The sequence below is a fragment of the Bos indicus x Bos taurus genome, chromosome 15 (genome assembly GCF_003369695.1).
Source record: "Bos indicus x Bos taurus breed Angus x Brahman F1 hybrid chromosome 15, Bos_hybrid_MaternalHap_v2.0, whole genome shotgun sequence".
NCBI classification, from domain to species: Eukaryota; Metazoa; Chordata; class Mammalia; order Artiodactyla; family Bovidae; genus Bos; species Bos indicus x Bos taurus.
Genome location: NC_040090.1, coordinates 37,988,124 through 38,001,748, shown reverse-complemented (window position 1 = coordinate 38,001,748; position 13,625 = coordinate 37,988,124). Strand labels below are relative to the sequence as shown.

At 37.9% G+C, this 13,625-nt stretch overlaps 1 protein-coding gene across 1 annotated transcript; it reads right to left on the bottom strand.

The window, feature by feature from the left end:
• Positions 1-4,661: 4,661 nt before the first annotated feature.
• LOC113904843 (olfactory receptor 2D3-like) lies at positions 4,662-5,585 on the bottom strand. The gene has a single exon (XM_027561931.1). It carries the CDS (start codon positions 5,583-5,585, stop codon positions 4,662-4,664), a length of 924 nt encoding a protein of 307 aa, XP_027417732.1.
• Between the last annotated feature and the right edge of the window lie 8,040 nt (positions 5,586-13,625).

Below are 13,625 nucleotides of genomic sequence, written 5' to 3'. Positions count from 1 at the left end.
GAGAGTTCCAGAAAAACATCTATTTCTGCTTTATTGACTATGCCAAAGCCTTTGACTGTGTGGATCACAATAAACTGTGGAAAATTCTTCAAGAGATGGGAATACCAGACCACCTGACCTGCCTCTTGAGAAATTCGTATGCAGTTCAGGAAGCAACAGTTAGAACTGGACATGGAACAACAGACTGGTTCCAAATAGGAAAAGGAGTACGTCAAGGCTGTATATTGTCACCCTGCTTATTTAATGTATATGCAGAGTACATTATGAGAAACACTGGACTGGAAGAAACACAAGCTGGAATCAAAATTGCTGAGAGAAATATCGGTAACCTCAGATATGCAGATGACACCACCCTTATGGCAGAAAGTAAAGAGGAACTCAAAAGCCTCTTGATGAAAGTGAAAGTGGAGAGTGAAAAAGTTGGCTTAAAGCTCAACATTCAGAAAACGAAGATCATGGCATTCGGTCCCATCACTTCATGGGAAATAGATGGGGAAACAGTGGAAACAGTGTCAGACTTTATTTTTCTGGGCTCCAAAATCACTACAGATGGTGACTGCGGCCATGAAAATAATGGTCAAAGCGACCTTTAAAAAGCATATTGGAATGGCTTTCTATTGAACATAAAATCAACCACTTTTTTCAGGACTTCCAAGGTTGTAATGAAGTGAATTGTGTCACCCTAAAAGATGTCTACTTGGAATATCAGAATGTGATTTTTTGGAACAAAGTTCTTTGCAGAAGTAATTATGGGAAATCTCAAGATGAGATCCTCCTGAGCTAATGGTCTCTAAACCCAGTGAAGGATGCCTTTTTAAGAAATGTGGAAGACAAAGAGAATGAAGGAACAAGGCATTTTGAAGGCAAAGGCACAGATTGGAGTTATGGTTCCACAAGCCAAGGAAGTCTCCTCCACTAGAGCCTTCCGAGAGAGCATAATCTGCAGATATCTTTGACTTCAGACTTCTGGCTTCCAGAACTATGAATTTCTATTCATAGAACTCGGATCTAAGTCACAGAGTTTGTGGAAATTTGTTATGGCAGCCCCAGGAAGCTAATACCAAGACCCTACCAATCTGTCCTCTGCCTATGTCTATGACCTTGTTCATTGTACTCCCCCTGTCACTCATCAGCCTCCAAACATTCTGATCTGTTTCTGTCCTTATTGCAAAAAACTCATTCCAACCCAAGACTCTATATTTTCTCTGCCCAAACCCTCCTCTCTAAATCTCTTCTTGGTTGGTTCTTTCTTCTCAACCTTCTGGTCACAGCACAAATGCTGATTTCTATAAGATAAAAGATGTCCTTTAAGATATAAGATATAAGATGACCTTCTCAGAAAGGTCTTTCTTGACCACCTGCTTAAAACTGCAGCCTACCTTTCCTTGCTTTTATTTTCTCAAAGCACTTATCACCATCAGACATATTATGTGTTTTTTTTTTTCTCTAATTTTATTTTATTTTTAAACTTTACATAATTGTATTAGTTTTGCCAAATATCAAAATAAATCCGCCACAGGTATACATGTGTTCCCCATCCCGAACCCTCCTCCCTCCTCCCTCCCCATACCATCCCTCTGGGCCGTCCCAGTGCACCAGCCCCAAGCATCCAGCATCATGCATCGAACCTGGACTGGCAACTCGTTTCCTACATGATATTTTACATGTTTCATTGCCATTCTCCCAAATCTTCCCACCCTCTCCCTCTCCCACAGAGTCCATAAGACTGTTCTATACATCAGTGTCTCTTTTGCTGTCTCGTACACCGGGTTATTGTTACCATGTTTCTAAATTCCATATATATGCGTTAGTATACTGTATTTATGTTTTTCCTTCTGGCTTACTTCACTCTGTATAATAGGCTCCAGTTTCATCCACCTCATTAGAACTGATTCAAATGTATTCTTTTTAATGGCTGAGTAATACTCCATTGTGTATATGTACCACAGCTTTCTTATCCATTCATCTGCTGATGGACATCTAGGTTGCTTCCATGTCTTGGCTATTATAAACAGTGCTGCGATGAACATTGGGGTACACGTGTCTCTTTCCCTTCTGGTTTCCTCAGTGTGTATGCCCAGCAGTGGGGTTGCTGGATTATGTGTTTTATTGTTAATTCATTTTTATTGCCGTCTTCTAAAATATAAATTCAGTGGGGATAGGAATTTTAAACTGTCCATTCCTATATATTCAGCACCTAGAAGAGTTCTCAATAAATATTTAGTCAATAAATCAATTAGATATTCATTGTGTAAATAAGCTCAAACTGTGCTTTTGAAAGCAATATTATATGGGTTGATTTAATACAAAAATAACAATCATACAACCTGTAGCATAATGAAAGGAAATTTATTTTTTTTAAAACTTGAAAAACTATTTGCTCTAGAAAACATGAATAGTTCCCAGATTGTGGCAACTTCAGGAGCTTGTTAGTTTCACACATGCTGTAATTCATCTATCTTCTGCTGCACAGTCATCAATAGTCTGGCATCCAGTTGGAGGTGGGTTTTTTCTTTAAAAAATGTGTTTAAGTATCTGTATTTTCTTATCCTGTTTGAGTTTTCTATAACTCAAAGTGACCCATGGCCACTTGTGCAACAATCATTCCAATTATGTGCTACAACTTCCCTTTTACTAAATGGAAAGAAAAGAGCAAGTAATGGACTGCGCTTTTGAGTGGTCATGAGGCGGCAGCATGTGTAAGTAGTTGCTGCTGTTTATAACTTAGTTTCTCATAGAACCTTTGGAGCAGGATTTGTTTCCTTGTATAGGTGCATACTGGTTCACATAATCTGAAAACAATACACATCTATGTACATGGTGAATCTAGTATTGCACAGATTTATTCTCCCATGTAGGATCATTCTACACGATGCATTCAATTCAGCAAGGACCTTGTCACATATAATGAACAGCACTGGGTACTCATAAAAGGCCATGTACATGGAAGCTGGAATTGGCAGAAGTCAATGTGGCAAATTTGACTTTCATGAGGGCTTCTCATTATTCCTGGCTCATGCCATCCTTCACCCACAATCATCTTGCAGATGTCTAAAGAGAAGGTCATGAAGTGAGAGCAGAATTCCAAGGGGAAATTGCTCAGTAAAAGATAAGTGCTTCCATAATCTTCTCACTTTGTGAAAGGATGATCTGGATGATCTGGTTGTGGTTAGCAGCACTCTTCTTCATATGACAAGAATCCCTACATATGGCTCCATAGCAGGTAGGTGGGGGTGAGTCAGGAGGTACATGTAAGTCTGGAAATGGAGGAAAAAGTAATGTAATGAGTTTGCATCATGGGATCTCTGCCAAGAGAAATGGACAATGGATTGAGATGGTCCCCAACAATGTTTTCATTGCTCACAAGCCCTGAAACAGGCCATGGATGTGAATCGGGAGTGTTCGCACTTACCAGTGAAGCATTAAGAAATTTCACTTAATACTTGCAGTTAGATCTTTGCTGTTGTCATTCAGTCGCTCAGTCATGTCCGACTTTTTGTAACTCCATGGACTACAACACACCAGTCTTCCTTGTCCTTTACCATCTCCAGGAGTTTGCTCAAACTTCTGATTTTTAGAGTTAGTTCTTTAGTTCAGGGCAGGGGAGAAGAGGATGGTGGATTTTCTTCTAAGGGAGCTACAGGTCTGTCAGTGATGTTGCTTCTGCTCTTACAGAGGGTTATAGAAGAGTTAGAAAAGACCAAAGGCATCCTTTCATCCTACAGAGCAATCTTCACCTTCTAGGATTGCTTCTCATATGTCAGTGATTCTCTTCCACTTTGCAAAAAAGAGGACTGATGGGTGTTGGCAAGTCAAACCTGCAGAAGAGGGGAGAGCATGTCCGAGGGGGAGCAACTGTGGTGTATTTGTGTCACAGGTAAAGGACCTGAGAGTTCTGATGTAGGCAGTGGTCCTCTCCATTTAGTTCCCTTAGCCAGCAACGATCCTTGGAGAGAAACAGTGCGTGATATACAGAAGATGTATCATCCTTACTGGAATCTGAGGTCCCACACATTACTGTCTGAGCCAACAGCGCCACCATGTGCATCTGAATTGGCTACAGGAGTGTTTTGAGACTGCAGGAAATGAAACAAATAAAAAGCCAAGGGTCCAGTATCAGAGTTTCAGGATTAAAAAAGTCATTGATATCTTCTCACTAGAACTTTTAGAGTCTAGCGTAGGACTCCAAGATCTGTTGAAGACTGTATTTGATGTTAACATGGGATGAGACTAACAATTATCTGTGAAGTTTAGAATCAAAAGGTAATATCATTGGGTGAATATGGATTAGTGAATGAATAGTGCAGTGTAAATGAAGATCCTATTCAATATTTTAAGTATTCATATAATATAATATATAAATATAATCAATATAATATTATACTATGCAATATAAGAGCAAAACTCTATTTTACTTGCCTCATAATAATAATAATCTATTATCAGGCAAGTAATCTATAAACACAAAGAATAATCTAGATCAAGAGGCAGTAGACAAACTTGAAACATTCTAGACTTACAAGGGTACCTGTATGTGCCTTACTGATGTATCAGCCTAGAGACACATCAGAGAGAAAGCTGTTACAGATGTTGAATCACTTTAAAATGTCTTCATCCCCATGATGGTATGTCAATACAGAGACCATTGGCTCTAAGGGACTCTATCTTCCAAATAGTTTTTTAAATGCCTGCTTAACATCTTTGTTCCTTAGGCTATAAATGAATGGGTTCATCATAGATGTTATGACTGAATGGAACCCTGAGATCACCTTATCCCCCTCATTCATTTTCTTGGAATTTGGACGCATATAGGTAAATATTGTTGATCCATAGAAGAAGACAATAACAATGAGATGAGAACCACATGTAGAAAAGACCTTGAGGCTCCTCTCCCCTGCCCGTATCTGAATCACAGTGGAGATAATATTCCAGTAAGAGAGAAGGATAAGGGAGAGAGGACCGAGGAGAATTATCACACCCATGGCAAAGATGGCCATCTCAGCTTTGTGGGTTTCTTCTGAAGCCAACTTCAAGAGCGCAGGAGGCTCACAAAAATAATGATTAATTATGTTCTGGCCATGGTATGAAAGATATAAAGTAAATGTTGTATCTACTAGAGACACAAGTGCTCCACTAGTCCGAGATCCTATGGACAGCTGAACACAAATCCTCTGGGTCATGAGGGTGGAGTAGTGAAGGGGCTTGCAGACAGCCACATAGCGGTCACAGGACATCACCGCTAGCAGGGAGCTTTCTGTACACCCTGCTACTAGAAAAAAAATCATCTGAATTGAGCACCCTGACTTGGAAATGGTCGTTCTTGTTACCAGCAAATGGAATAGCATCTGAGGGACAATTGTTGTAGAGAAAAGGAGATCACTAAATGACAGGTTTTTAAGGAAGAAATACATTGGTGTATGCAGTTGAGAGTCAGTATGAATTAACAGTATGATGAGCAGATTCCCAAATACAGTCAGCAGGTAGATGATGAGAAATATCACAAATAGCATGATCTGGGTCTGCTGATCTGAAGAAAGGCCCACCAAGATGAATTCAGTCAGATAGGTTTGGTTTTTTGTGCCCATGGATATTTATTCCTGTCTACACAATAAGCATCAATAGAGCTATAAAAATCTGACTACATTTGAGCATCAGATTCTGAAAGTAAAGATATCACTGGAATAAAAAGTGTATTTGATTTAAAAAAACTCTTATAAATATTTGACATGAATTTCTAAAAATTTTTGACATGAATTTCTAAAAATTTCCACCACCATATTTCTGCTGAAGATGTCTAAAAAGAACACTAACATATTATGTGGATTTGAAAAATTATAAAGTTTTCTGCATTTAGTAGAGAACCCAGGTTTTTATTTTTTGTAGTTTACTTTTTAGTCAGACTTTCACTTTTATTTCATCAAGAAGCAGAACAAATAATTAATTTTTTATTTGTGATTCTAAGAGATGCCTTATCATCTTTCCAAGTAGAAAGTAAATTTTATGAGACCATTTTATATGATTTTATAATCCACAGTCCTGATTATGTTCTAAATTCTTCACTGGATCAGAGAATCAAGGTTCAGTGGAAGTGCTCAAGAGTAAGGCATGATCAGACTTCTGCATGAGAGAGGCAGGATAGTGGAGACCAGCCCAGACTTAGGCAGCACCAAGCACTTGGGAAATAGGGAGGGCCTTTTGTGGTGACCCAGTGCAGCCACAACAGCTGCCTGAAGAGTTGCAGTGTCTTATCTGGCATAACCATGTTCGAGCTCCTTCATGCTGCAGATGTATCAGAAGTCCAATCAGTCGGAGACGTGCATCAGGCACTGGTTCAATGCTCTGCCGCCAGGCAGGAAACACTACTCAAAGTCTATAGCTTTACCTCAGGAACAAGCAAGGAATAACCTGCTGAATCCAAGCTCCTGGGGAAAGAGTTTAGAAAGACTTAGGGAAGGTAGTAGGGTCATGGGCAAATGGCTAGGAATCAGGGCTGGAGTCTGATATTCCAGGGAAAGGCTGAAGTACTAGTCCTAGAACTTCCTTTACAATGAAGGAGATGTCAGAGCAGAAAGTCAGTTACCTGGCAGGGATATCTTGGGATGGGGTGGGGAGCGGGGGCGGTAGGGGGAGGTGGAGTCGAAGACTGCCCACATACAAGGGTTTGTTTTCAAAGATAAAACCACACATCTAACCGGCAATATAGGACAAATGTGGCCTGATCAGTTGTGACTGGACCACCTGCTCATGAACTGCTAAGCAGGACTCAAAGACCACATGGTTACAGTGAGGTTTCTATTCATAAATATCTATCCAGATGGAAATGCAATGGATTCAGCCTGAAACAACTGTATAATATATTGGCCTTGAGGGACTAGGAAGGCAGAGTCAGGAAATAATTTGAGGAACTGATAAAACAAAATGAGAAATATCCTTTCCATTGATACATTGTAAAGGGAATACACAAGAGAATCATTGATAAACTGCCACCTCAGTAGCCAAAATAATCCACTACTGATTTCATTTCCCAATGATTTCTGATAAGCCCATTTCTTTTCACTGCTTCATCATTGTAAATTTACTTGTAATGAACCGTGCATATTTCATGTGTACAATTTGATGAGTTTTGATATATGTATGTAATTACATGCTTTTTAAAAGTTCTTATTAATTTATACATAATTATTTGTTTACAAGCCTGTCTCCCAGGCTAGGTTTTATGTTTCTTCAGTGTAAAAATCCTATCTCAATCCATATGACTGCATCACCCAGTATATAGTAAATTTTTAGGAAATGTTCACTGACTGGATTGGTATATGAATGACTGAATACATGCAGAAACGAATAGATTCCTCTCATACTCACAGGCACTGTCACAAACCTGCACTCAAACACTCCTAAGCTAATAATGCTTTTAAAAGCATACCATGAAATTTGGAAGACACAGGTGATGCAGGTCCAGCTTCATGGTGTCTTTGGGATGGGGAGATCCTGTGACCACGAAGAGGGAGTAACACTAGGTGTGACCACCAGGAACACTGGTATAAGAAAGAGGTGTCAATGGTAGTTATTCCTCTTCCAGTAGAAATAGGAACAGACCCTCAATATACATCCTGTTCTCTTTTTCATTCTTCTCATGAAAGCAGATGTGCAATGTGGCAGCAGCCTGAATACTAGGTACTGGAGCAGGAAGCGTCCACACACCTCACACTAGCACTCCGGTGCTTGGACTCTTCCCACCTCCCAGATAATGCCGAGTACGTTACAAGAAGCTCTGACTTGTGTCCTAGGTATTTTCCTGTGAGTTCAGTGGGAATCACGCAGAGAGTGTGGAAAAAGTGAAACAGGAAGAGAACACCTATGTAGCCGGGATGAAAGGTAAGAACACAGGAAGATTCTTATAGTTGAAAAGGGGTAGCGAGTTTGAGAGACAACGGATCTTTTGATTTCTTGTGCCTTTTAGCACACAAACTGACCACCTCGGTAAGTACCCAGTAGCAAGATTTCTAAGAGTGAGAATTCATGAGAAGAGAGAAAAATAAAAATCTCTTCTCCCAAATAGACTGTGGATTGTAAAAATAAAGACACAGCCCTTCTCCCAGGAAAAACTCTGGTTCTGCAGAGACTTGATGCCTTCAGCATCTTCCTCCTTACCTGGAGACCAAGGATGAGTTTGTTCTAGAGATGGGGAACTGTAAGTAAGCAGACCTGCCAGTGAGTCCAGCAGAGTGAGATCGAGAGATCCAAGCTGCACATCCAGAGTTTGGTTTTGAATGACAGTGACTCTCAGTCCTCTTTTCTAACAGCTGGGTATGAAACGGACTTTCCCGTGGATTCTATTTCAGTCTCTGACTGTTTTCTTGGGTAAATTTTACACTACTTTTTTAAGCACCAACACTGAATTGAGTCTTTCTCTGAGAGGATCATAAAAGATGTGATCCTGAGAGATGATGCCAGCAGGAGGTCCCCAGGGTATCGCTAAGCATACCTCCTTCTATTATCTCTACACAATGAGATACCATGGGATCTTTTGTAGATTTTTCTTTCTTTTGTTTATAATCATAGAGTTCTGTGAATATCCTCTAATTCCCAGAGTTTGTCTAATCAAAGAAAAAATTCTATAGGCTCTGAATATGAGAAAGAATCAAGTCTCTCTTCTTGGGAGCAGAAGCAATATGTAAAATATATGCTGACAGGCAGTTGTCCATCCTTTAATTTAAATCCTTAGAAAAGTGGAAACATGCATCTTTTCCCATATTTCTCACTTTAACTGCTTTTAAAATTATTGTTAATTTGAGGATATTATGGCTACCTTTTACAAAAGCTTAACTCGTCTTAGAAAATAATAGGTTTGAGATACTTTATGTAAAAATCAAATGTTTGAACTATATACTAAAGACAGATCCTTATTTTTCTGAAACATGCTAGATTTAAACTACTTAATGCTTTATTTACTCATCGATATTTAGTTCTTTTTAATAAAAGAAAAATACTGTGGTCATTTATTATCTTTGCTACTAAATTTTTCCATCCGTCTTTCTTTCCCTTTTATGGCAGTAGGAAAATTATTTATTTATTGCTCGGATATAATTTTTAAAATGTATCAGTCAAGTTATATTTCTCATTGTAATTTTTCTGTTGAATCCAAACTGCATTCTTTATATTATAGATATGTGATTAAATTTTTCTTATCTTTCTTTCTTGTTAATTTTTACCTCTTTTTTCAATCAAGTCATTATGTATTCTGGTTTATGAAATCTCCTTGTGATTTCATATGTCCTTACAACTATCCAGAGAAATGGGACTAATTCACTGCAAATTATCTCCACTACATCTTTGCTGCTTTTTCTTTATTCAAATCTGTTTGTCATGTTATATTTTCAATTTGTGAGTATATTGTAAAGAAAATTCTATTTTTATTTTTAAGTTCATTTAAAAAAAATTTTTTTTATTAAGTTCATTTTTTAATTGAGGAATAATTGATTCATAATATTGTGTTAGTTTCAAGTGTACAGCAGAGTGATTCTTTTTTTTTTTTTTTTGCAGAATATATTCCTTATAGGCTATTATAAGATATTTGGTATAATTCTTTGTGCTATACAGTAAATCCTTGTCGCTTACCTATTTTATACTCCTAATTTGTCCTCCGTACCCCATTCTCCTGTTTGGTAACTGTAATTTGTTTTCTATGAGTCTGTTTCTGTTTTCCACAAAGATTCATCTAGATTATATTTTAGATTTTATCTGTCTCTGTCTGAAATATTAATCAGCCATAAAAATATTGCCATTTGCATCAACATGGATGGAACTAGAAAATATAATGCTTAGTAAAATAAGTCAGACATACATATAATACAAGTTGAAAATATTTCGCGCATTGTGTAGTAGGTTTCCCTTTTATTTTTCTGATGGTTCCTTTGCTGTGGAGAGGATTTTTAGTTTGATGTAGCCCTACTTGTTTATTTTGCTTTTGTTGTCTATGTCTTTGGTCTGAGATCCGAAAGATAATTGCCAAGACCAGTGTTAAGGAATTTCGCCCTATGTTTTCTTCTAGGAATGGGAACATATTTAATCAATTTCAACTTTATAATTGTTGGAGTAGAAAATTAGCTATTGTAATATCTTATCCTTAGGGCTAATGGGTAAAGAAAAGTCTTATGATGGCAATTATAGGAACAATCAAAGTCCAGGGGCTTTTGATCAGGATTTATTTCTCACACAAGTTATTTATATTTCATCTGGGAGTAAAAACTCTTGTTGTGTAAATCTTGGAGTACACACATACACACACTCATGGGCACACAGATCTGATTCTATACTTACTGATTGATTTATTTCTTCTTTTGATATGTTTCTCCTGTTTGCTATTTTTTGATAATATATCAAAAACATATTTTGATATGTTTCTCCTGTTCCTGGAGAAGGGAATGGCTACCCACTCCAGTATTCTGGCCTAGAGAATTCCATGGACTGTATAGTCCATGGGGTCGCAAAGAGTCCGACACGATTGAGCGACTTTCGCTTGCACTTTCTTTCCTGTTAGCTATGTGCTGTGTGCTGTGCTTAGTCACTCAGTCGTGTCTGACTCTTTGTGACCCCATGGACTGTAGCCCACCAGGCTCCTCTGTCCATAGGGATTCTCCAGGCAAGAATACTGGAGTGGATTGGCATGGCCTCTTCCAGGTGATATTCCCAACCCAGGGATCGAACCCAGGTCTCCCTCATTGCAGGCGGATTCTTTACCGTCTGAGCCAACAGGGAAGCCGAAGAATACTGGAGTGGGTAGCCTATTTCTTCTCCAGGGGAACTTCCCAACCCAAGAATTGAAGCGGCGTCTCCTGCAATGCAGGCGGATTCTTTACCAGCTCAGCTACCAGGGAAGCCCTCTGTTAGCTATAGATCTTCAAAAATATGTCACAATTCTATAGCGGTGTGTAGGGACTTTTTTCATTCACAGTTATTTCACTGATGCTACTTTGGTTTTACTTTTGAACAATCAACAATAATACATTTTTACAATGATGTCAAAGGGTAATTGGACAATACAGCTCACTGACTATTTCTCTGTTAGAGGCAGCTGAAAATTAGAGTAGTATTCGCTCGGTTAGCACTGAATAAAGATAATTTGTTCAGCAGAAACAAAGGACAGATCATTTCTAATTAGAACATTTAATAGTTGTATAAATATGGAAAACCATCAACTCTTTCTGAGAATCAGTCATTTTATTTGTGAAATGGGGATAGTATTTGTCCTGCTTTAATCTTTATAATTCTAAAGGCTAAAAGCAACTAATATTTTTATATCCAATAATAACTTTTAAAAAGCAGACTGTACAGAAGCTGCAATGAGGAATAGAGAAATATATATATAAAGGAGATTTTGATAAACCTTTCCCAATTCAAGACAGAGCAAATGGACAAAAAATAGCAAAAATAAAAAAGCTAAAGATATAATCAATTAAAAAGTACAAACACATATCAAACTGCAAACTATCATAATAAAATTGTATCTCTTTCCAGTGTATATGGAACATTCACAAATATTGTTACAAACATAATCTCAATAAGTTGCAAATAAATAGTTATTATGCAAGAAGCATGTATATATCATTAGCTGTAGGGAATGGGAGTGAGAAGTTTGGAGAGGGCAAAAACACCAGCTAGACTTCTTGGGATAGATATTACTTCATAGGTTGATTTTTTAATCAGGTAAATATTTTATATAATTTAAAATAAAATAAAAAATTTAAAACAATTCATAAAAATTGAAAGAAAAATGTAATAAACAAACCTAGCTATGTATCCAGATTGTGATGTGTGTGTGGTGAGATAAAACAACTGAGGGCTGTGTTGTTGCCATCAGGACCTGGAACATTTGATGAGAGGCAAAAAGATGAGACTAGGGAAGAGAAGCAAAGGCGTCAGTGGTATTGCTAATGCTAGATGGTGAATACGTAAGAATGTTCTATGTACATATATAGAACCAGTTTATTTGTATATATATACATGCTGTGCTGTGCTTAGTTGCTTAGTCATGTCTGACTCTGTGACCCATGGACTTTAGCCTGTCAGACTCCTCTGTCCATGGGGATTCTCCAGGCAAGAATACTGGAGTGGGTTGCCATGCTCCTCCAGGGAACCCAGGTCTCCCACACTGCAGGCGGATTCTTTACTGTCTGAGCCACCAGAGAAATCCAAGAATACTGGAGTGGGTAACCTATCCCTGCTCCAGGGGATCTTCCCAACCCAGGAATTGAACCAGGGTCTCCTGCCTTACAGGAGGATTCTTTACCAGTTGAGTTACCAGGAAAGACATACATACATATGTATATATAACTTGTAGATACATTATGCATTAGAATAAGGGTATATTATCTAGCTCCTGGTATTATGAAGACCAGTTAGTAATCTGCTATAGTAAAAGTCCAGGGCAGAGATAATGGTAATTGGGACCAGAGTGGAATATTTGAGTGTTGAAAACTGGGATGTTTTTAGGGAAAGAAATACCACAGAACTTACTGATAGATTGGATCTTTGCTAAATCTTGTCCAAAGGAAATATTAGTTCTTTTTTTTTCATGGAAAGTTATCTTTTTAAAATTTGTTTCCTTATGTAATTAGCTTCAAGCATTACAGAGTAGCTAAAGGTTTCCAGGCAAGGTATGTGGAGCAGAGGAGTTCATTTTAAATTCAGAATTTAAGAAATCTTCAAAGGGTCTGAGGCAGAAAGGAGTTAATAAAGGAAAAACACGGTGACTGGGAAAAGTGTAAGTGGTGATGATGCAGATATTGGTAAGACTGCTTCCATTTCAGATGTCGATTTGACCATTAATTCCTATTCAGGAGTACCAATCAGGGCCGAGGCTTTAAAGGAGCATGTTCGCATTAGGGAGCTCTTGAATTATAATGCTCATTACCAAGTGTGCTGGCTGCTTTCACACATGACCTTTAAGGCATCAATAATTTATAATGTGATTTATTTGTAAATAATGTGAAAAGAAAGTACTTGGCTGTCCTGATACAACATGAGTAGCTTGAAAAGTTGATGCAGAAACCAAAGCATAAGTAACTGTGTAAGAATTTTTTTTCCAGTGTCTAGGACTCTGATATAAACCTGGGAAGGTCTGTCCACAGTAAAATGTCTAATATTATATGACTATAAATGCTCACTAATAGGAAGGTAAAAACTGAGAAATTCTGTCAATAGCAACAAGTAAAATTCAACATTTCTATCTTCATTTTATCTTCATGTTCCTCTCTAGTTTTTATTTCTGCTTTAAATTGAGCTGTCCAAAAAATCTGGCTAACTTTCTCTGTGATTGGGTATAGGATTGTCAGAGGGTAAGAAAAGAAACTACTGAAGTAAAATGTAAGGTCACTCTGTCAGAACAGAAAAAGAATTTCAAACATATCCTGGGATATTGATCAGAGAAATGAATGCTTCTTAACTATCAAAATACAGAGCTGATAGAGACAAAGTTGTGTCTCTAAGACCAAATGCGGACGTAGTTCTAATGTGGCAGATTTTCAGAATTTTCATAATGTAGAAGAACCACATAAAACCAGGAGTGGATATGAAGCACCATCTAGGAGTTATAGGGCTTCAATATCACACTGGCAGCCACCATC

Excerpts from the sequence above, each read along its gene's own strand:
- LOC113904843 (XM_027561931.1), bottom strand. The coding sequence starts at position 5,585 with ATGGGCACAAAAAACCAAACCTATCTGACTGAATTCATCTTGGTGGGC.